General features: G+C 36.1%; 1 protein-coding gene across 4 annotated transcripts; it reads left to right on the plus strand.

The window, feature by feature from the left end:
• The first annotated feature begins 579 nt into the window (after nucleotides 1-579).
• On the plus strand, nucleotides 580-23,048 carry LOC140157349 (myeloid leukemia factor 2-like). 4 transcript variants are annotated; one of them, XM_072180515.1, is made up of 8 exons: nucleotides 583-712; nucleotides 3,756-3,942; nucleotides 5,199-5,288; nucleotides 7,133-7,261; nucleotides 8,869-8,941; nucleotides 9,267-9,353; nucleotides 13,713-13,839; nucleotides 21,585-23,048. In XM_072180515.1, exons 2-8 carry the CDS (start codon nucleotides 3,784-3,786, stop codon nucleotides 21,799-21,801), a joined length of 882 nt encoding a protein of 293 aa, XP_072036616.1. In that variant the 5' UTR covers nucleotides 583-712; nucleotides 3,756-3,783; the 3' UTR covers nucleotides 21,802-23,048. The 4 variants fall into 4 exon arrangements, with proteins under 4 accessions (XP_072036617.1, XP_072036616.1, XP_072036615.1 ...); XM_072180514.1 differs by having other exon boundaries at nucleotides 585-812; XM_072180517.1 differs by lacking the exon at nucleotides 21,585-23,048 and adding an exon at nucleotides 15,816-21,025 and having other exon boundaries at nucleotides 589-812.
• Nucleotides 23,049-25,238: the final 2,190 nt, after the last annotated feature.

The raw sequence follows: 25,238 nt of genomic DNA on the forward strand, positions 1-25,238 counted from the left end.
CGGCGCGGCCCGCCCCGTGCAGGCTCCCGGATCTACGTCATAAGTGAGCAGGCCCGTACGCAGGATTTTGTTTGGGGGGGTGCTGATTTTGAAAAAGTGGACCTTTTTCCCAAGGGGGGGCGATTTTGTGAAAAGTGGACTTTCTTACCAAAATTTGGACATATTTTGACGAAAAACCCGTAAAAAACCTCATTTTTTTGCTCGCTACGCTCGCAAATTCTGAAATTTTGAGACTTTTTGTACACTTTGGCAAATTTGGGGGTGCGACGCACCCCCGCACCCCCCTGCGTACGGGCCTGTAAGTGAGTAATTGATTCCACTTCAAGACAAAAGACCCAACCTTAGGCCATGAGCGTCAATCCGGCCTGGGCAGGACATGTTCCCTCCACATCATATGGGAGACACAATATCAAATGTCCCCCCCCCCCCCTCGGTCTCATAAACCTTTTGCTAAAATGTGACGACTGGTAAAAGCCTACTTTTATTACGCATGCGTACTAAATTGTGAAATATTAGTCTCGTTCACACAAAATGTTTGTTACAAAAATAGTATAACAAAAATGTATAGAACGATGGGACGGTATGAAAAACTCCCAGAAATTGGGAATGATATTGTTGAGAAATTTCTAGATGCAAATCGGACGTGAAATACATGGCATTTAATAATGTAAACAAAGCATTAAAGAGTCAGTTTTCAGAGTTATTCGAACAGGTATCATTGATCTAAATACTCATTTACGTTTAAGGCTAATTTAGAGAAGCAAAATGTTTGGATCAGGGTTTAGACATTTTGAGGATGATCCCTTTTTCAGGTAAGGAAGTGGCCGTGATTGAAGGCTGATGATTGACATGATTGAATGAATGTGATGATGTGCAATGTAAAAAAAAAATAAAACATAATTATGATAATATAAATGTTCATTATTATTTATCAGCCTCCTGGGTGGTACGAATCAGAATCAAATGACCTAAAAAAGGTCATGTGTATATTAAAGGAGTATTTTGTGATCCTAGTATCCTCTTTTTATGACATTTTAATTTTTCAGTAGTGGTAGTACTAGTAGTTCATGAGTTCCAGTAACTAAGTATGCTAGGTGAATTCAAATTTGCCATCAAACTGCATCATTTTACATATCAAATTAAAGCACTTGAGTAAAGAAAGCCAAAACTGAAAACATTTTTGTCATAGCTCTTTCCGTAACAAAGTTACATCTTGTCAAAGATTGACTTTCATCAAAAAGATGGCGATCCTGACTTTTAGACCACCCTCGCTAATAGGGCTCAAATATTACTATTTCATCAAGGTTTAATATTCTAACAAGCTTAAACTAAAAGTTTCATCTAAGTAGTCAAGCTTTATACTATTAAGCAACAATATCCAACAAGCTAAAAACGATTTTTTACCCGTTTTTTAACAAGCTAAAACCAATTTTTGAAAAGAAGCTTTAACATCAATTTTTCATTGTAAAACCATCTAAACAATTTTTAAAAATACAGTGACCTACCTAATATTACTAATCTATGTTTCCGATGATATCCAAGAAGCTAAAATATTGTGAAAGAGGGCAGGGCTTTGAGTAATGAGGGAAATTACGGGTAAAATACATCACGCTTTTAGAAATTCACCATCTTGAATAAATGCAGAATTGCGTCATGCAGTAAAACTATGTCAAACGCGCTTGAAAATGCATGATACGCGAGCGTAAATTAAGCGCTTGTGCTACGCGAAAACTTCGGAGCTGGCATCACCGGTTTTGTAACCAGCTCTTTTACGTCAAAAATAGCTATAAAAACGTGAATTTTGGAACAAAATAAAGCTTGTTTGATGGAATAAAAGGTATGTTTGTACAGTTGAAAACATGTTTAACCTTGTTGCGAAAGTTTATATGATAAATTTGCAATTTGTACCTTATATAGCTCGGTGGTCTAAAAGTCAGGATCGCCAAAAGATTCTGCTAGCAAAATTCCCCAAAAGCGGCATTTAGGGGTGTTTCTAGATCTTAGTCTCATGGCGATAGCAGCTTTTTTTAATGGAACTGCTATCAAAATCCCTCTAAAATTCCATGTGCGACTTGCTTATCACCATAAAAAATCATATATTTGGGTCAAATTTCTATGTAAATGTGCATTGTGTTTGGGCCCCGGTCTCGGCGAATTTCGCTGACTTGCAAATGTGTTAACTAAGGTTTGCCTGGGATACCTACAGTAACTGTAACCATACTCTCAGGTCCGTACTGTCATTATGTTTATGATAAAGACTGAAGTCTTGCTGGCAAGACTATCAGTAGTGGTAGATATCCATGTAAAAAACTTATTCCCAAAATTTCAATTGATTCCGATTTTGCGTTTGCGAGTTATGCATTATTATGTGTATTAATTTACACTGCTAGACGCATGTAGACGTACCGTAGACAATGTGTTGTAAAATTTTTCGTTCTGGTATACCAGAACGAAATTCAAATTTCACGATATCTTTGCTATAAAAACGAATTAGTCTGCAAGAAATATTTTGCACATAAACATTATGTAGGTATGCCAGGTGAATTCAAATTTGCCATCAAACTGCATCAAATTAAGCCCTTTGTAAAGAAAGCCAAAACTGAAAACCTTTTTGTCATAGCACTTTCTGTAGCAAAGATTACATCTTGTCAAAGATTGACTTTCATCAAAAAGATTCAGCTCACAAAACAGCATTTTGGTGGTGTTTCTAGATCTTTAGTCTCATGATGATAGCAGCTTTTCTATGTGGAACTGCTATCAAAATCCCTCTATCATATATTTGGGTCAAGTGAAGTATAGACAACATATTTATGTAGGTTTCCTTGACCTACCTGTTCTTTTCAAATTTCTATGTAAATATGTACGGTATTGTGTTCTAGGCGAATTTGGCTGACTAGCAAATGTGTTAATTACGGTTTGCCTGGCATACCTACATTATGTAGCCAGAGGTTTCCAGTGGTATAAAAATCTCAACTTTTTTTGAGAAAAATGGGGGATGAGGCTGTGGATCACGAAATGACCTTTTAATACCCAATACAGCCACTGGGTGACCACATGAAAATTTGAAATACCGGTATATCCCTGGAATTTATTTTTCTGCCAGGATTGTTCCTTTTGCAAAAAGATTCAAAAAACCGTTTGAATCACCTGAATTGGACAATCCGTTGCGAAGATACAGCCTTCTATTAAAGATTCACAAAATTGGCTATTTTACCCCATTTTAAAAAGAAATCATATTTTGTCATAAATTTGCATTATAACGAAGCAATAATTGTGGGAATACAACTAAAAGCATGAGATGTATGGTATTGTTATTTGTTAATTTACTGTTTTGGCAATATTAAAAACCCAGGGTCATTGCAATATTTTCTACTTTACAACACTTTGAAAATGGCTGTAATCACAAAAATATAACACTTTTGGAGATGCTTTAAAGGTAAATATACTTGTGTGATTTCAAATTTCTTTTTCCTCAGTTGTTGAAAAGTGACATAAAACAATTGGAGAGAGAAGTTCTTTAAATTAATCTTATTTTCGAGAAATTTGCTTTTACATTTTGTGTACAGTGTGTCACGACCCCATAACTTGAGATTGTAGGTAATATTGAAACTGGATGCTGGTATCTTTTAGTGGATAAATTCAGTGGTGTAAGAAATGTTGATTTGTCAAGCCCAAATATATTCTTTTTGTTGATGAACTTCTTGTTTCCCATCCTGTCTAAGCATTTGTATCAAATTTTATTTGTTTTTCTGCAGGGATATCCATGAGCGTCACAGGCAACAAATGTCCATGATGGGTTCCATGTTCAGTGCTGACCCATTCTTTTCTGCCCCCACCTCAAGACGGGACCCTACCCTGGCGTTAGAAGGTGGCAGCAGTAGCAGAAGACACAGAGATCTTACCCCACGACAGGAAACCAGACCCAGATACAGTGATCCATTTGTAAGTTGATCAATGTAATTTATGAAGTTGCATGGATACTTCCCCTCGTTAACACACTAGTATTTTGTATAATGGTACTACTATTATAGCTAAAATAATAATTTCTCGATCATGAGAGTATGAATGTACTGCGTGCACTGCGTAATGTCGCAAGTTAAGTGGAATGACACAATAGTGCGATTGATTGTGCACGCACAGGAAATGCTGCGCTACCCAAAGCGTGTGTTGTACGCCGACGCAATTGTCATTGCGTGCCTATTGAGCTCTCATGATCGAGAAACTATTATTTTAGCTAAAGTCAAGGGTATACGATGTATTGTTGGTTGAAGCAGCAAAAAAAAAGTAGTTCACAGCATCTTGCGAATGGTAGTGAGCGTGAGCAGAATTCAAATATCACAGATATACTTTTGTAGGTCCTGTGGTTCTTGAGTTATGTTGTAAAGAGGGCTGAAACAACAACACTTTTGTAAAACGTACATAACTCATTAACAACAATAAAGCAAGTTTTCAAAGTATGATTTGTAGAATGAACTTTTGCAAAACACCGAAAATCAATTTTTTGGCTGCTTCGACCATTAATACCTTGTATACCGTACCCGTAATGTGAAATAATTTGACAGTAATTGAAATATTTAAAATTGTGTGTTTCTATGGTGTTTCAATGTCTGATTTTTTTCAGACTTCTAACTGTATTCAGTTACGCAAGAATAAATCACATATAATTTATTTTATTTTTGGAGTCTCTCTTCACCCATATCCTGCTAAACCATAGGATCATGGTGCTTTATCTTCACTAATAACACACACCATTTGAACTGAATGTTTCCAAGTGTCACATACATGTACCTGCACCTTTTGGTTTAAGCACATGTTGAATTACCAAAAGCGCATGTACCATAATATATAATTTTAACACTTATTGTCTAGGTCTATCGTTCTGACCTACCAAAACCAACAACCAAACAAACCAATGTATTGCAAGTTTTCATTTTACACTAAAAAAAACCAATCCCATTGTATTGTGCCATACTATATAACTTGGGTGATGTTATTGCATTGTTTTGCCTAGCAAATCCCATTTACCATTGTCAGATGATCAGATCACTGCCTGAGTTCTGTCCCTCCTCAAGGAAGGCACTTCACAGATCATACAGGAATGTTTTACTGTAATCTGGAATTCACTCCTTAATAAAGTCATGATTAAATTAACCCTAAGCTCTTGCTGTGTGATTTTTTTGTGTTCCCCTATACTTTAGGCCATGTCACCGTTTGGCATGATGGATGGCGGTATCGGCAGCATGTTTGGCAATATGCAAGCCATGATGGGAAACATGCATCAGAGTTTTGTAAGTAATTCCAGCACATTTTTTGCACAGTTTTTAAAATAAAGTGAAAGAGGACGGTGACATGTTACTGCAGGCTTTGCCATTTGAAATTTGCAGATGAGCTTTTAATTGCTCTCCTTGAGTTCTACAGGAGAGCACTAGGAGAGCATTTTTACTGTACTGTATATATGTGGTTATTATTGTCCCACCAAAGGTAGGTGAGCAATAAAAAGCTCTCCTCAGCTTTATTTGAGGGGAGTGATAGGGAGCAATCGCTCTAGCTCTCCTCAAACGGCAAAGCCTGTTACTGTGATACGATCTGATCCAATTACACCACATACATGGAGAAAAAACTCCTCATAAGATTATTTTACAAAACATATAAAAATGGATGTTCATAAATTTGCAACCAATTTACTAGGAATTTTAACATCAGTAGAGTGTACTGTACTTTGATCAGCTGGTATTTATTCGGGTTTTGTTACTGCACAAGTCAATAAAGTGCCAACTTATACTTGTGTAAATTCGCAAAAGCGTGTGTCACTCACGCAATACATAAGCGCAGTTCGCATAGGTGCTGCACCTAACTGTGTGTACGCCATTCTGTATCAATCCATGATGTTATAAGTCCCGCCTATTACAAGCTGATCAGAGTTTAGTAATGGTAATTAGTAACTCAATTTTCAAAATTGCAGACTTCGTTCTGAGTGGACCAGATCGTGTCACATTTATTATTCCCCGACTATAAGTTTGTCTTCTAAACTAATACCAACCCTGCATGGGTTTTTAGAGCACATCTATATTATTTTGCAAAATAAAAGCAACACTCAAAACTCAACAAAGTTATAAATAATTACATACATTGCTAACTTGGAAATGCACTGACAACATTGACCTCCCAATGTGGGACAATTAAGATGACAGTTAGCGAATGAATATTTATGTGGTTGTCATGCACGAGTAGCTACATGTAAGTCAGTTTTTGTATTTAGCCATATATGAGGATGTGAGTCTTAAGACCACTTGATCAAGACAACTAAAGTCGGCATCTCATTCTTATATATTTTTATTATTGCAAAATGCATATAATTTTTCTCAGTGAGGCTTTATAAATCCAAAATTTATTTTATTTATTTATGCCTCACTGAGAAAAATTATACAGGTTGGAAGCCCTGCTTGCATTCCAAGAGGTCGGTGGTAAAATTTGTGGACAATTTGTTGTGCTGGATTTTGCACCTGAGAATAATAATAAATACACCAAGGTCTCAGTGCAACAAAGCCTTATCTCCATGTTGGTCTCATGCATCCCACTTGAGTCTTGGTTGCACTAGTAATTGAATGCCTGCTGAGATAAAGCTATGTGTCACTTGTCTGGGGTATAGATTTCACATTAGTCTTACCAGGGCTGTCAACTTTGTGGAATTGCTTGGCGTGAGACAGAGACGTACCGGGATTTGCCGACTACAATGTTCATTTTGACCCATGATTAGTTGAGCCATGGTGCTCGAGAATCTGAAAAGTGGACAACAAATTATTTTGACGATGCGTGAGATATTACTCATTTTCCTGGATTGAAAAACTGGGGGTCTGCAGGGACCCCTGAACTTGCAGAAAATTTAAAAACAGGAGGTCCGAACTCTATTTTGGTGGGTCCGGGACCCCAAAAAGCAACTTAGCGCTACCCCTGACGACGTTCTGTCAACCAGACCAAAATGCTGTACTGTGAAGGTCAGCAACCAATGAATCATGCCGTGCCTTTGCCCTGACGTCAGACGCAAACTAGTCTTTTTAATTCGGTCTTCAACTATACTGCTTAACTAGAGAAATCAGAAAGTCTTCACCATAATGTTGTTTTTTCATAATAGGAGAGGATGGCTAATGATCCCAATTCACATAGTTACTCTTCAACATCAGTGATGTCGTATTCAAACACAGGAGAAGGGGCCCCTAAAGTCTACCAAGCATCATCATCCACAAGACAAGTACCAGGAGGGGTAGGTTGTTATTATAAATTGGCAGATTAGCTGTTATTTGTGACCCGGCAGCACAAACGAGCCGTAAATTCCCTAAATTGTATTCTGAGTTATGGTGTAAAATGTGTACGAAGGTCGTATTCATCGGTCACTAAAGCTGGCAGCGACATCTGTCTTATTTTGATAGTCACAACACCAATCAATAATCCTATTATTGAAGTGGATAATAAGCTTCTACCTTAGATGGCTATAGAACTTTTAATAACTCTGGTCTTTGTTTGCTTTTGCTAAATCCTTTTCAAGTGGTGGGTTATTTGTATAGGTATGCATAACCAACAATTAACAATGAGAAAACCTTCTTAAACCTCGTTGACTTGGGGATGATTTGAAATGACCGCCAATTATGACTGTTTGATATTTATTGCCAGCAATGTGAAAAAGAGACACACATAGAAACGAAAAAAGCTATAATTTTGTTGAAGGAGCAAAGTTTAACTAACCATAACTCCGCTTCTGGATGTCGTTTGAAGTCAAATGATATACCATTTTTAAGTTTATGATGTTTATTTTTAAACACGAAATAAAACAAAATTGACCGGGGAGGAATTTACGGCTCATTCGCCGTGGACGGTCACATTTGATATTAAATATGTATGGAAGAAAATCTGCCTGCCAAATCTGTGTGCCCTATAATAATCTATCAAATGTTGCAATGAGTTTGTGAGGTAGAATGATACTGTACAATCTTGAAATATCAATTTCTCATCATTATTATGGTGTTTGTTTTCCATAAGCATTTTGGGGAAATATGGTGACTCCCTGCTGTCTGTGATAGTTCGTTCACATCAGGTTTTGTGTGCAAAATTTGGTCAACTTTAGTGACTGTTCTACTATGAGAATCCTAAGGTGTGTCATCCAAAAATGATAAATTTCATGTAGAGAACAAGCATATCTGAATGCAATTCATGTGATATATGTGGATGACCTAGGCCTATGATTCGCATAACAAAATGTTGAAGTTGACCAAATTTCACACAAAACCAATGAGGTGACACAAGTATCGTGCATGATTGTCGTTGAAGAAAATTCGCTAAAATCTGATGTCCACAGCACAGGAGGCAAAGAAGAGCTTGATTTATTATCCCTATTAACTTGCCATTGTATATTGCTCATTATTCAACGTTCATTGCTTGATTACCATTTTGATATATTTACCATGAACTACTGCCGTCCGCCGTTTGATATTTTTTACCATCTCAATGACACTTGTGCGGCGCAATACAGAAGGAGCCTCTCTGCCTTGGTCCGACACAGTGTGTGTGTCGTGTACGTGTATGGCAGATATGGCTCCTTAGCATGATTTGTGTCTGTGTTACCTCATGGACTTGAGATATAAGTAGCAGGTAAATTTCGACAAAATCAATCAAGGCATAGCAGAACTTGGTGTTGTTGTAGAAATGAACTTAAAATGTTATTGAATTCACCTCATGATTATTCGACCATTACACTCATAGACGGTTTTAAAACATTTGTATAATATACCTGAATGTCACAAATCATCACTTTGGCCTGAGTTGCCCACATATATATGAAAATGCTAATTGAATTATGATTTGTGTTTGTACAAGGTGAAAGAAACAAGGAGAACAGTACGAGACTCAGAGAAAGGTGTAGAAAAAATGGCTATAGGACACCATTTAGGTAAGTTTCTTTGATATTATTTAGTTGAAGACCATATTTTGTTCACATTATGTAACATATTATGCCATTTATCGAGTTGGATAACCTGTTTATCACTATCAGGATGATAGTCCCAGTGGAGTTGAATGTTGGAAGCTTTGGTACTAGATTGGTCCAACATCTTGTCTCGCATAAAGTAAATTTATCATGAATACTGGAAATATGAACCGCAGACTAATGGGTTTGTTAGAATGAGATTATTTTAGCAATTAAACAGCATCATGTTTTCCTTTACAAACAAACCTACCAGTAATCATGTTGTTGTTTTTTTCATTGTATATTTCAGGTGATAGAGCACACATAATAGAGAAGGCACGGGATGCCAGGACGGGTCAGGTGGAAGAAAATCAGGAATTCCTTAATTTAGATGAAAGTAAGTAATGTCTGTGTTTAGACTCTAACCAATAGCAACATGATTGGCAGGTGCAAACAGGATACCATAAAACTGGTTATTTTTGCCTGCAGTATAATTTTTGCAAACTTAGCCAGAAACTCCCAATTTGCAAATTTAATTTACTACAACTAAATATTGAGTGGTTAAGTGCAAAAAGGTCCCATCTTTAATATCTGCCTAGTTGTCATGTTTTTAGATGTAAGAAACTTACAAATTTTCACATGGTCATATCTTGAAAATCTGTCCCATCAAAATTACACACAGGATTACTTCAATACTCTACTCAATACTGAACCTTGCTATATCCTGTCAGAATTGGAACTACATTTTGCTATAATATTAATTATTTGCTGGTGTGGTATCTTATTGTGATTAAAGGTGTAAACTTGCAAATCTAGTCTAGCCCCCTCTGTTGACAAGACACATTTTGTGTTTCCTCAAAATGTATATTGAGGGCAGCTGTTTGCTTGTACTGCATTGAACAGCAATAAGGTATAATGACAAAGGAATATGACTGAAGAAACAAAATGAACATTAATAGATGATATCAGTAATGGTATAAATGAAGAATTTGTTGTATCAATAGCTAAATTAAATCTAAGCTTGTGATTATTGTTTTCATCATAAGTTGTTAGGATTGTTAGAAATGCCTACATTATTTTTGGCCATCCTTACTCAAGTAGGATGTTTAGCAGTGGAATGTATAATATGATGGTGAAAGTTACTTAGATTTACTCACCCAGTAGGTATAAATAAAAGGCTACAAATTAAATGCAGAAACTCACATTTTGGCCATACTATAGGGTGCACAACTTATAAGTTCCCCCTAATGCTTTTTGAAAGAAATCGAAAACTATTTAACGAAATGTAAAATTGTAAAAGTTATGAGTAACCTTATTTGTTTTACAAATCTGGACCAATTTGTAGTGTCACACATCATTGCGTTCGGTCACAATGATTCATTATGTAAAAAAGAGGCAGTTTGAAAAGTTGCACCTTGGTCCATAGGAGTCAATTTTCAAACAATACAGTATGTTAGGTTTGTTCATGTGTTTGTAATGGAAATAAAACTTAAAGTCTAGATGTTCAGTAGGTAATGTGTCCTCCTACACTGTTAACAAGTGCATTACAACATCGGCGCATGCTGTTTACTAAAGTCCGTATCTGTTGCTGGTTTCAGCCAAATTCACTATTGACATGTCCTGGCGAACAGACGTGACACGTCCACGAGGTGCTCTCCCCGGGTGCTCTCGGCTGATTTTTCACTTCTCCTTTCACCTGAAATTTTGTTCTCAATTTTAGAATCGCATTGGGTGCAACTCCCATACGACGAGCAATTTCTTTCACTGGTACATTTTCATCCAGCAAACCTATTGGTCGTCCGCGAAGGAAATCGGGCAAACGTGCCATTTTAAAAATTACTTTTCACATTTGATGAACTACTGGCGATGTATGGTCTATTCTCACCGCAGTACATATCCCGCCCAAGAGAAAAGAATTAAACACCTGCTTTGCTTTTGAAAAAGAAGAAAAACAAAGATTAAGTTTTCTTTAACAAACACATGAATATTCCTGGCCTACTGTATTGTTTTAGAGTTAATTGGCTCCTATGGACTCAGATGTAACTTTTAACACTGTTAAAAACGGTCTCTTTTGTTTACATAATGAATCATTGTGACCAAACGCAATGACGTGTGACGCTAAAATTTGGACCATATGTGTAAAACTAATAAAGCTACCCATACCATTTAAAACGTTTGCATTTCGTCAAACATTTTTCAATTTATTTAAAAAAGTATTTAGGGGGGAACTTATAAGTTGTGAACCCTATACATCACATCCAATATCAGGCCTGGAGAAAGTTGGGAACTTGTGTTCTCCAGGAAATTTGGTCTATGAAAATAAAGATATGGCCCATTTCACGGTTAGGCGCTACTTTTTGATTTTCAACATATCTGGCCTGGTGTGTAAAAAATAATGGGGTTACAGAATTTACTGTTGGTGATTTTTCATTGTCTCTGTATGGCCTACCTCCATTAGCTTAATCGGCCTTTCTAGTTTTATCTTTCAGGGCGCACTGGGGTCAGAAGTGGTCAAAAAACCACATTTCACTAGCAACCTGAAACAGACATTTATTTTCCAATGCTGCCACTTTTAACTATGTTGAGCCTACCAGCTGCTTTTGTTGTTTTTATGTAGTGAACAAGTTGCACTATACAGCCATACATTAACAAAGTATTAGTTGTCAGTTAAACTAGCATGAGAACCATTTAAATTTCTGAATTGGATGTGACATTTTCCGCTCACATCTATGTACCTTATTCAATGTGGAATAGATCGACTAATACTTTACATGAATGGCAAACTAGTGTGTTTTAGTAAAGTTCAGAGTCTTGTTACTATTTGTTGAACAAATTACACTTGTTGCTCTTAATATGTAGATACAGCGATATTTTGAATTTTTGCCAACAAATTCCGTTCACAATTTTGTCACATCCGATTAATTTTCCAAATAGTATAATTTATTAACAAAATGTGGCAGAATTTTTTCTCCTTGATTTTTAAAATCTCCTGCTATGAGCTATCTAATGACACCATTTAATGAAAACTCCTTCATCAACTTAGCTTGCAGATGTCATTTCAAAGTTTCCGTTCACATGTGTCACATCCATGGTACCTGTCACATCCAAAATAGTTTCTTCAAAGAACTAAGACAGGAATGGGACTAGGATGCCAGTTTGAAGTTATTTCATTACAGGTTTGTGGGGGATCAAAAGGCACAACAAATCTTTAATTCAGTATGCCTTCTTTAATTGTGACAGGAGATTAAAAAAGCTTCAATTTCCGTTCACATGTCACATCCTCAAAATTAGTAGTTTTTAGGCCAAAATACTTAAACAACATGATATTTGACTTTCTAAAATAGGTTTATTATTTTGTACATGTCATATATGATTATTTCATAGCTTTGTCTTTTGTCTTTAGAGGACAGTTTTGTATACAATGTACAGAGCGGATGTGACATTTTCAATTGTGAACGGAATATTTCAGTAAATTATAAACATTTTGCTTGTCAAAAATATAAAGGGTCAGTTAAAACGTTTTAGCATTGCTCAATTCAATAGAATCTCACAAAATATATGTGTTAGAAGTGCCCAAAGCTTATATTTTTGACAAGCAAACTGTTTATCATAATGAAATATTCTGTTCACAATTGAAAATGTCACATCCGCTTCTGTAAATTGTAAACAATGTTTTAAAATGAACACTAACACAGGTTGATATGTTTCAATATATCCCATTTAATTTACTGAGTGTGTGAAAACTCTTTGAATCATTATTTTCTGAAACATACTCTGCTTTACAGTGTGTGGTTTCCGTTCACATTGACATCAGTCACATCCAAAATTGCACAAACATCAGAATCTTGAATTTGACCTGTGTTTTCAAACTGGCTGATATTATTTGTGAACATTACCCATATTATGACCTTCAAAGCTGTGCAATATCAGAGTCATTCATTGATTATTAAAATTGTTGAGTAAACCTTTTCATGTCAATTTCCTTTTTTACCACAAAAATTACATTAAAGTGGCCATAAATTTGTCATTACACAACAAAATTTGCCCAAATTTGGTCAGTAGGGAGCCTATGACATACTCGTTTATTTTAAATATCTATGATATATGTATTGGACAGTCAAAGTATAAATATACACTACTCAATATTGATCAAATTTGTTAAAAATTACATAACATGAGATAATAAATCATAATTTTCTTCAAGAAGTAGCGAGATTTAAGCTGGGAAATGATATTTTTATGAAAATCTGGTCTTATTTGGAAAAGAAAACCCCTATTAAATTAAATTTAATCCATTTTGAAAATTTCGAGTTTTTTTCACTAAAAGTGGCGCCTAACCGTGAAATGGGCCATATAACAAATTGAAGGGAAATAATTTCTTAGTTTATATTCCCAGAAAATTCAAAAATTTTCCAGCCCTGGCAATACCATTGGTCATCTTCAGGTAACACGACAGGTTGATTAGTCATATGAAAGATGGTGATCACTTTCTTTGAAATAGGGGTTCATTTATTGCTAAACAAGAAAATAAGACTACATGTACACTCCAACTACCACAAGCACAGGACAAAAGGACTTGATCCCCATCTTTCGTGTGACGTATCAAATCAGTCCCCTGAAGACATTCCATGGCAAAATGAATGCACACAGGTTTTTGTAACAAAAGGCAGCTTTTTTTTTTTTGACGTCGTTTGTTTTTCATTCAAAATGTTCTGATTGCTCCATTTTCATGTATTGTTTTTGCGTTGTTTGACAGGTGAAGCACCTTCCTTTAATCGTGAGTTCACAACCAGAACTAGAGGTGCCTATCCAGACCAAGCATCCCTGTCAGGTCCTATGAGGAGTACAAGGAGAGAATTACCAGCACTCACTGATTCAAGAAGGTAAGGTTTGCTTAATGGGGACATGTGTGTATACTGTTAAGGGGCGGTGCAATAATTATGTTTAGCTCTCCCGGAGTGTGAACTGTAGGGGAGGTCTGGGATAAAAAGGGTTGGCAAGAATAACCAGATTGGTATTAATAAGTAGTTGTTTGTAAGTCAAAGGCGTAGGAGAAGTTTGACACATGTTATTCAAATATGTTATGAAAGTGATTAAATATGCAAAATTTCCTGCTTGAACATGCATGTATATACTACCATATAAAGTGGGGGTGGCCAACCTATGGCCTGTGTGTAGCACATGTGCCGTCAAGCAGGGTCTTTGCTAGGATTTGACAAGTTCCTGTCATTTTCACCAAAACTCCCCTGTCCAAAATTTGACCCACCAAACAAAAACCAGATCTCTGCACCTTCTAGGGGTTCAGTCATCAGTTCAAATAGCTATTGATAATAGCCTTGACTTATTCTGGTCTTCCGCTAACTTAACAGAACTTATTCAAGCATTAAATTTTAGATGCTGCCCTCATGGATGTTCAGTGCAGCCCGCGAAGCCTATTCTTACAAAAAATAACATATGAATATGTGGCTGGTCAAAGTGTCTGAACTCCATCCATAATATGGCCCTCAGGTCTAAAAAGGTTGTGCATTCCTGATTTTTAGTTTGCATTATTGGTTCTCACAAATTTGGCGTATACAGAAAAGGAGATGGGGGGGGTTCATGTTGAAAGGGAGAGCAACAAAAAAAGTTGTTGGGAAGCCAAAAGAAGAAACATGTGCTTGGGTTGGGCTATTTCAATAATTCACTTCAATAATTCACTTCCCATGGGGGTATTCATACTTGTTGCACAGTTCCTTATTTGGAAACCTCCATGCTTCATTTTTCAGCTTTTGACATCTTGTAATCCTTGTATGCTATTGTATAAGTTTTGTGTGTATGTTGAAAACATGAAATTAGTGAAGTTAAAAGAGAAGCAAAAAATGATAGACTTTTTGCAGCATGACAAATAATAGTGTGAATATTACAATTCTTACATATAGCAGAGGTTCTAAACTTTGTGTCATGGCAGCCTCATTTCCATAAGTTTTGAAGTAGCAATTTGTGAAATCGGGCTAGATTAAACTGTATGTAAGGCACTGGGCTAGGGGAAAATTAACCCTAACCTTAATAAAAAAAATACAAAACAATACGGCCTGGGTGGTTACCCTTGAGCGGGCGGAATGGGCAACACATACGCCACCTCTGACCAAACCACGCTCAGGGTTAATGAGCAGCATATGGCCAAAAAGTGACTACCAGAATATATACGTACATGTACATGTTTTGTGGAGCTGTTACTCTAAACTGGACTAAATCTACCAGTTTTCACAGATTTTCTGAGTCTCTCTCACTCGCAGCCATGGTCCATCTTCCCTAGCTATATTATAGTCTGGTCATGTTCACTTGGCTATCATTATGCTGCAGTGGATTATGCTCTACAGGCAGATTAAAGAAGTTGTACGATTCCTGAACTGAAATGCTTTGAAATAACTATTGGATGATATTTGTTCAATGACCGAGCTACTGGTGACCGCTGCCCCAGTTATGAGTGGATGATTCCACATTGATAGAGGTTAATGAAACACTTGTTTGTGACATGTTGCTTGCTTGTATGGTGCATGTTGACTGTCATTATGTTGCATGGTTGTGCGGTACATAATCTTGTTCTTTCTCAAGACAAAGAGTAGTTTGCTAAAGGTGCATTGAAGTTATGCATGTGACGTAAAGTGGTCTAGGTGCTAGTTTACATGTTTTTAGGCCTATGTTTTATGTTCTTTGGTGCCTCAATCTGCATGACAAATTTCCCTGCCTGTATAATTGCTCATGTATCCATTTCTTCATGGTGTCATTAGGGCTGTGCAGTATGACACGTTGCATGTCCAGGTGTCAAATAACATCGCAAGTACTAAAAAATCTCACTTTCACGGCTTACCCGTTTCAGACACCCACATCACCACCATCCCTACCTGAATCATCATCATCAGCAGCAGCAGCATCAACATCAACAGCAGCAGCAGCATCCCTACTAGCTAGCACATAGCATTTTTCTTAACAACTCGTGACCAAAGAGGAAACTGACTAACCAATGTTTTGCTTATGATGCAAGGTTGTGGTTTATCTAACAATAGACTTTATAGAAACACTGAAATAAGTGAATGGTCATCCATGATCAGTAGTGAAAGGTTTCCACTGGTTGTGATTCAACTTTGTATATGTGGCAAGATTCTTCCCATTGGAAGTAGGGACATGGTGCAACTTGAAGACTGGGGAAGGTGCCACCTTCTTTCTGTTTTAAACAACTTTTGCATGTAGGGAAGTTTCTTCATTGTACAAGACCAGCAGATTGAGATGATGGTTTGAACCAATATTATGCAGCCACACAGATACATTGTACCTGATGCCTGTTAACAAATAACATAACTGAATATATAGTATTTCAGCTTATTACAGCTTATAAGTAGAAGGCTGTGCAATGATTTAAATTATGTGTATGGTGGTGGGACGGAAATCCATTGTAACCTGCCAAAGCTCACTTTCACTGTGTTGGCTTCTCCCTCATTCTTGATATATATGCGAAACAAGTTGTCCTTAAACTTCACCACAGGGAGATCCACATAATCATTGCACCTACTCTAATTAAGCTGTGTGATGAGGGTTTTAAGCTGCAGCCAAATCTGAAGGCCCCATAAAGTTTATTCTGAGTTTCCTGTCACATATTTGCAGACACAGTAACTTTGTCATTATTCATTATTTTTCCCAAGTTTTACTATCAGCCAAAATGTAGAATTAAACACATCCTACAGGCATAAGGTGTTGTTTGTGACGCTCATTCGGATTGGGCTATTCCATTTAAAATCCACACTACCCCTGTGGAAGATTTTGGAAATATGTTCCACAGAGGGAGTATGAATTTCAAATGGAATGAACAAATTAACCAACTCTTTTTGAAACTCAGTCTCCCTCTGTGGAAGATTCAGAGTGAATCTTTGTCAGAAGGTGTAGGAAATTCAAATGGACCTACCAAATATGTTCATTCCATTTGAAATTCATACTCCCCTTGTGGAATATATTTCCAAAATATATTTCCAAAATCTCCCACATGGGTAGTGTGGATTTTAAATGGAATAGCCAATTATTTGGTTTGGAGTTTGAAGTGCATGAATTTAGTGTTTTTTTAGTGCGAAAACACAATCTTTAATTTTGATTTGTGAAAAATCGCAATAATGAATTCAAACTTGTGGATGAATAAGTTTACAGCACAGACGGGCAACGGAAAACTCAGATCGACTTCATGCACCTAATCTTCCATCTAACAGTATATATACAGCACTTAGACTGCTCGGCAGCAAGCTACATCATCAAACATGCTACATATCAGTTTGTGGAATTATTGAGACTTGTTTACCATCATGCATCAATATAAACACTTGTGAGAATAATCATCAGGCATGTGCTACATGTATGATCCATTGGTGTTATTTACTACCAATGAGGAGGCCTAATACATTTTACATGATTGTACTCTTTCAATAATATACTTACTGATTGGAGAGAAGTGTTTGTCAGATGATATGCTTGTATTCTAGACTTCTTTGAGCAGACAGGCGTTGCATGACTGCCACAATAAATCTGTCATGGTCTCCATGTTATATTGACTACTAGAACTTTTTTATCACTGCCATTTATGTTTTAAAATGAAAACATGCAACAGAGAATGTGATTATAGTTAGTGAACTGTAAATTTAGAACGCTTTGTCCAGGAAGAAAAATTGTGTAATGTTTGGGCTGGAAGAGAAATTGTTTTTATTGTTGCTGGAGTTTTTGATTTTACCAGAATTTTTTTTTGTCAAATCCTATCTGCACAGTATCATGCTTTACTCAATGTTGTACATTTAGTTTTAATGTTTGGTTGCAGCTCATTAAAAATAGCAAAGCTTTTTATAATTTATTCTGCATTTTACATAAGGGCTACCAATTATTCACAATTATATGGCCCATCAATATCAAATTTAGAATTTTAACAGAGTTGTATAAAATATTTTACACCTTGGGAAAAATGTTTTTTTTTTGAACATTTCTTAAGATACAGAAATCTAGATGTAGTTGAGAAGTATAGCATGAGTCATATGAATGCGGAGGAGATTGATTGAGGGGCATTGTTTCACATTGTCCACAATCTGCGTGTTTACACTGAGCACTCTGTATTTTTACCCGGTATTACCCGGTTTCCCACAATCCGATAGGCAACAACCACCACGTTTCTACAGGTGCTTAAAATAAGGGTTGTGGTGTGTACCGGAAGTACTGAAAGTATTTTCCTGACCCCAAGCCGTTGTGTTTCCACTGGCAGAAATACCGGGTGTCACACCACATGGTCTACCTCGTGAGGTGGATCGCGGTTGCCGGGTGTCCACACCGCATCACTCTGAACCGATCTGTTTCCACTGGGCACATTAACCGGTAACACTCTTAACTAAACCGCATTACCCGCCAACCGTTCCCCAGTAGAAACACGCAGTATGATAGGGGTGAGAGGAAAGTGTCTTTTTGGCATACATATGTAATGCCACTGCGCTTGGAAGGCAAGTTAGGCAACAGCTATTTTCAGGTAGAAATTCAGCTGCGGTTCCCTCCCAATTGTTTGCTTTCATGTTTGAGTTGTAATTAATTAATTTTATATGTACCCCAAGGCACATTGTGATAGGTCAGTGTATGTTGATGTATATATTATTAATGGGATAAGTTGATATTTACATTTTATTTTGATTCATGTTTGTCCCCTGTCATAATTATAGGCCTACCCTTATTGTTTTGATTCTTATGTGTGTGACAATCCTTTAATTTAACACTAATCTGCTGCTGCCTGAACTTTAATTAAAAGAGTAAGCACCATTGATAATAATTAAAGTATGAAACTACAACTTGAGGAGCGCAAAACATTATTTTTCTTCCATTTCATGAATTCCTTTTTGGATTTAAAACCCTTGGGCATCTTTTCACGAGTGATTTGATACCCGGCTTTTATGCCACCAACACAATTTGCAAGTAGTCTAATATTTTAAGCTTTTGATGCCTTAAACTTTCGGAAAATTGGCAGGAAAATTGATATTTGTCGATATTGATTGGCTGATATAAAAATAGATCTTTATTAAATTCCTGACATCGTTGGGTGCTTATAGGAGAATCAACCTTAAAATACTTCAAGTCGGTTTACTCTAATAGTTGTGAAAGATCAGCAGATTGACTCATACCAAAATTCTCATCCAAATTCTGATAAAGGGTTAACAACATTTTTTTAATAACAACCGTATTTGGAATGAATGAAAGTGACTGAATAATTTTGTTGTGACTGCAAAAGGTATTTTTTGTATAAAGTTAAGGATGGTTCAACAGACCTATTGTTATCACGTAATACTTGATTCACATTGAATCACTTTGGTTTTATACAGTGTGCAGAGTAGCTTGCATGAAGTACATTTCATTTAAAATTAAGAATTTTGCACATTCCACTAGCATGTTAATTATCTCACCATTCCAGTTCTTAAAAGGAAATTAAATGAAATTTGCAATATTTTCATGCAAGTAGTAAGCAACATAATATTTAAGCTTGTCAAATATTTGCAAATCCTTTTCTGTTCTCTAAAGCATTTTTAAAAGCTTCTTTGGACTATTATGTCTCTATCTTATAATGTAGCAGTTGATATTTAAGTGTGCAATAATATTGTTAAAGGATGGATTATCAACATCTCTTAAAAGGAAAATATATAGAGTTATGTGGGAAAAAGGAACCAGTACTATGTATTCTTGGTAAAGAGATTGGATGGACCAAAGAGAATGGCCATGTTTGCATGCCATTCATGAATGGCACAATTGTGTACCTCTGGATCATTTTGCTATGGGTACTGTCTGATACGAGTACGGTCAACTTGTGGATTTGATGTGTGTGCTTGTTTGTGTTCAATGCGTTTGTGCCAATAACATGTGCTAAGTGGGCAGACCCTTTGTAATGCTCAAGTTTAAAGAGGCAAATCATATGTGACCCGGCAGCACAAACGAGCCGTAAATTCCCTAAATTGTATTCTGTGTTACGGTGTAAAATGTGTACGAAGGTCGTATTCATCGATAACTTAGCTGGCCCGACATCCGTCTTATTTTGATAGTCAAAAACTAATCAATAATCCTATTGTTGAAGTGGATAATAAGCTTCTACCTTAGATGGCCGGCTATAGAACTTTTAATAGCTCTGGTCTTTGTTTGCTTTTGCTAAATCCTGTTCGTGTGGTGGGTTACCAGGCATTGTATTTTGTACAGGTAAGCATAACCAACAATTAACAATGAGAGAACTTTCCTCGTTGACTTGGGGATGATTTGAAATGACCGCCAATTATGACTGTTTGATATATATTGCCAGCAATGTGGAAAAAGAGACACATGTAAAAACGTAAAAAGCTATAATTTTGTTGAAGGAGCAAAGTTTAACAAACCATAACCCCGCTTCTGGATATCGCTTTGAAGTCAAATGATATACCATTTTTAAGTTTATGATGTTTATTTTTAAATACTGAAATAAAATACGGTCACATATTTCAATTGCTGAAGGTACACGATTTGCTTTCCATGCGTGACAAACCAATATGGCGGATTTACTGTGGGGCAGTTCTGAGTTGGTACTCTTTTGGTCTAATAACCTCTTGCAGTTATTTCATAATGTGATTATGTTTATGAAATTAGACCTTTTCAGGAGGACTTTCTACTGATCATACGTGACCACCATAATTTGACCAATCAATTTATGGCAATATGAACATGTGTTTGACCATGCAGTGAACACTATGTTGAATATGCTGCGTCAAGTAAGAGCAGTGTGATACATGATTGGTGTGAACAATCATACATGCCACACACTCATCAAACACACTGTTGCCAGTATGTGATTGGTTGCGGTGTTTTTGTTTACAGCCACGATATCTTCATGATCTAGTTCCATTGATTTCCGATCAGCTGTTGAAACAGAATTTAAACAAATTTGAAAAGACTAAAAATGTTTGGTTAAAGTGATAAGCATTATTTTTATTTGTTCTCATAGTTTAGCTGCATCCTTATTTATTAGTTGCCAATTAGTGAAATAAAAGAGTGTTACAACAATGACAATGTGTCTTTATTTTCAATTATTTGAGTCCTATGATGACCTGACATGCAGTTTCTTGCTGTGTTATACCTCTTTTATTCCTAACAATCCAAAGGCCATAATGGTCTGAAATTTATCCAGCATTTTGAGAAATTAGCAAGTGGAATTGAAGAAACATCGAAGAATATGTAATATCAAAACAATGGCTTTTCCTCATTAACTGGGTCAGTTTTATCATGAAATACCCAAGTTGTCCTAAACTTGAAATCCCTTATTTGAAAACAGCATATGCTTTGGTTCACCTCAACTTTGATAGTGACGTCAAAGTTTTTTTTTGCGGTTGTGCCACAAGCCTGAGGACAGCCCCCCTTTTTTGTACACATGCATGTATGCTATGTGCGAATAACTGAACGCGCACGATACTGGGACCAGCGAAATATGCACATACATTAATACTGAATTTCAGGTGAAGTGCACATTGACACAAAGACACTGTGATATCACACCATGCATATTTCTCCCCGTATTATACAAAAGCCTTGTGTAGAATTTATTACCTAACTAGCCTTATTATTTTAACAGAGAGCAACGGGAGAATAGAACTGGCAGTAGATATCGAGATCGCACACCACCAAGACCATCGGGACCCAGCGTTGGAGGTCGCAAGTATGACGCCACCAAGTACGACACCAAATATGACACCAAGTATGATGACAAAGATACCAAATCAGGAGGGCACAAATACAGGCATGACAAGTATGATAGACCGCCTAAACCAGATAGAGGAGTTCATTTTTGAAGTCTTCATGTCATAAATATTTAATAATTTCAGAGAATTGGTCTTTGATATATTTTTGGTATGTTTTTAAATTGTGTCTAAAGTGCACCATCTTGGCTAGTATTTCAGTCACACATTTTCAGCTTATTTAACATTAACAGTACTAATTTTATGTTCTTGTTTGCAAAGAAAGTAATATTTGTGGAACTTTATGTTATGTAAGTGTTACCCGGATTTAGACTCAAATTTAGAACTCTGGCCCCACTCTTAGAGGAAAGGTAGGGACGGGATTGTGCGACAGATTTAGGGCGCATTTTCAGCCTTTTTAGTATAACTTTGGGTTGCAATTTGTAGTAGAGTGGGTGTGTTTTTTTTCTTCAAAATTTCCCCAAATTTGGAAAAAGTGCAAATTCTTCAGCAAAACCAGGATCATAATTATCAACAGAAATAATTGAAAAATACCTTTTCATCTAATTTGTTATAATTTTGGGGTATGGTTTCAAAATCCCAGTTGCACATGCATCTCTACCCCAGCCAACCAAAATTGAGACCCCTGGGCACTTGCCATGATGTTGCCTGTGTCTCATGGAAGGGACAATAGTGCATTCATATTGTATGCTAAGCGCTACACATGGAAACTGACTGCTCCTACTTGTAGGATTTTCAACTACCATTATTATTTGTTCTAGCTCCTGTGACGCCTAATAATCTTGGACCTTTGGATGGATTGTAATATATTAGTATTGCATTTTACTTTGAAAATCAATATAACACTGTTATTACAGTGTTGCTAGCTGTTATCATCACATGTTCCTTGCCTGGTGCACATATCCTACCCAGGACGGGATGCATGAGGTGGAACAGATGGATGTTCAGTTGTCACTAAAAAAATCCAGATGTTGCACCAGTTTGGTCACATGAGTAACAATCCAATAAGGGCATATTCCTCACATCTTTATGCATGGTTTGGAGCTATGATACAGAGCTTAGAGCTATGATACAGAGCTTGGAGTTCTTCTGGTCTTTATTCTGTGAATAGCTATGAGATTTGCATGTGTAAGTCATATGTTCATTATACATCATTAATGCAGTTAGAGATAACTGGAATTCATTTGATAGAACTCTTATGCTGCTGTGGCAGAATATATTTTGGATGTCACTCATGGCACAATGTTTTGGACATCTAATTACCATTATGAATTAAAAATACATTTTACAAGTTGTTTACAGTTGAGTATGAAACTCAATTTTAATTGTTTATGGTGTTGGGCAGTAAGTGAACAAACATTTTTTGTTGCAAGAAGTAATTGTTGATGTTCTTCTTCAGTGTCCTGTTGATTTAACCCAAGAGAGAAAGAAGTTAAAGTAAATCAATATAACATATATAAAGGACATTGGGAATTAGTTTAATTCACTATAAGCATTGACAAAAAACTAAGGAAAAACTGATAAAATGAAACACAATATTGTTGTGTTAAGAATTTGATGATATTCTTCCTGAGCGTATGTTGATTTAATTAAGTCAAGAGCAGGAAGTTGAAATATATATCAAGTAAAGGGAATTTTATGTTTAATTCAAATTATGTGGTGGTACATAGTTGTTGATATTTTTAAGTGTCCTGTTGATTGAATCAAGAGAGCCGTTGAAAATGAATCAATTATGGGACCATGTACACTGCAAATACAAAATTGAGTAAGAAGGGAACAACAACAAAAGTTGAGTAAAAATTAAATCAATATTTAAAAGGGCATTTCATGATGCACAGCATCTCCCCCCCCCCTCACTTTTCTCAAAAAAGTTAAGATTTTTATGCCACTGGAAACCTCTTGCTCCATAATGTTTATGTGCAAAATACTTCTTGCAGATTAATTCGTTTTGCAAAAATTACACCAGAACAAAATTACAACACATTGTCTTTGGTGCCGTGTAATACACAATAATCATGCATAACTTGCAAATGCAAAATTGGAATCAACTGAAATTGTGGGAATAAGTTTTTTTTGTGGATATCTACTGAAAAATAAATGTCTTAAAAGATGCTAGGATCACGAAATGCTCCTTTAAGCTCATTTCATTGTTGGTCTGTTCCCTTTTACTCAACATTGAGTAATTTGTACTAGTTGTTATTTACAGTGTACAATATTGTCTGATTCCAATTGGTACTACTTGCACTTGGTGACCCCCATTTAATAAACGAGCAAATCTCAAATTTGACCTCAACTTGTTGAAAAGTTTTTGTACCCAACCCTTCTAAGGCCGTATAAAATTAATATTTTGGTTCTCGTCCAGAGGATTTTCATAAATTGATGAGGGAGGGAGGTGTTTTTGTTGTTGTTTTTTTCAGTCTAAAATCAGCATTGTCTGTAGTTTTCGGTCTTTTCCAACAGTGCTCGAGGAAGCGATGAGGCAGCTTTTTTTTTTTTTTCAAATGTGAGATTCTGAGGATAAACCCCTAAAGTACCACAAAAGACTTGGAAGTGGTCCCTGTTCTCTAATAAACTTATTTATATGTATGACAAATTCATAAATCATTCCAAAGTCTAAAATAATTGAAAAAATCTATTTAAAAAAAAAACGAGAACCAAAACATTAATTTTATACGGCCTAATAGACTACGAGACATGGGCATTTATCTTTCACTTTTGTAGTCCCCTCTTGGGCAGAACATGAAAACATAACAAATCAAGAGTAAAGATATGTCTGAATTAATATCCAAAAAGTTCCCACATTTTACTCTGCTCATTTAGGAGTTATTCAGGGTTAAAAACATGTTTTTGTGATTTTTTTCCCATTTTTTTTCAAAAATGTCAAATATTAAAATAGCTGTGACTTTAAAAATAAGTTGAGTAGAAATTTCATTTCTATTGTAGATGTTACATGTCACATGGATTTCCAACACTGGTGAATAAAAATGTCACATTACAACTCTGAAATATAAAAAAATGGCAACAACCATATTTTTGTGCTATTTTGGTCATTTTTGGGATGCATGACTTATAGTCTATAAAGGTTATTCTGTGGGGTAGAAGAATAACAGAGTTCGGGATTGTGTTCCATTGTTATGTCTGAAATAAATGTTAATATAAGTTATTTTTGTACATGTATATATTATGTGTTTGTGATGTATTCCATGTAAAATAGGAAATGAAAAATGATGGTAAAGGATTATTCAAGATTTTGTTTGAGGCTGTATAAAATTGATATTTTGGTTCTCATCCCCACCCACCTCAATTTGGGGTACTGCATCTGTTTTCTTTTCTTTTTTTAGAAACAACATCAAAACAATTTTTTCATGTTTAATGCTTGCTGAGGCCTCTTACCACCTTAATCCTAACAGGCCTGAGTACTACAAAACACTACAAACAACTTCACTGCGCGTGCATGCATCCCACGAGATGTGATGGCGCAATCAAGTGAAAGACCTGTGGCTAAGTGTCGGCTACCTATTGCTTGGCAT

The sequence above is a fragment of the Amphiura filiformis genome, chromosome 7 (assembly GCF_039555335.1).
Source record: "Amphiura filiformis chromosome 7, Afil_fr2py, whole genome shotgun sequence".
Taxonomy (NCBI): domain Eukaryota; kingdom Metazoa; phylum Echinodermata; class Ophiuroidea; order Amphilepidida; family Amphiuridae; genus Amphiura; species Amphiura filiformis.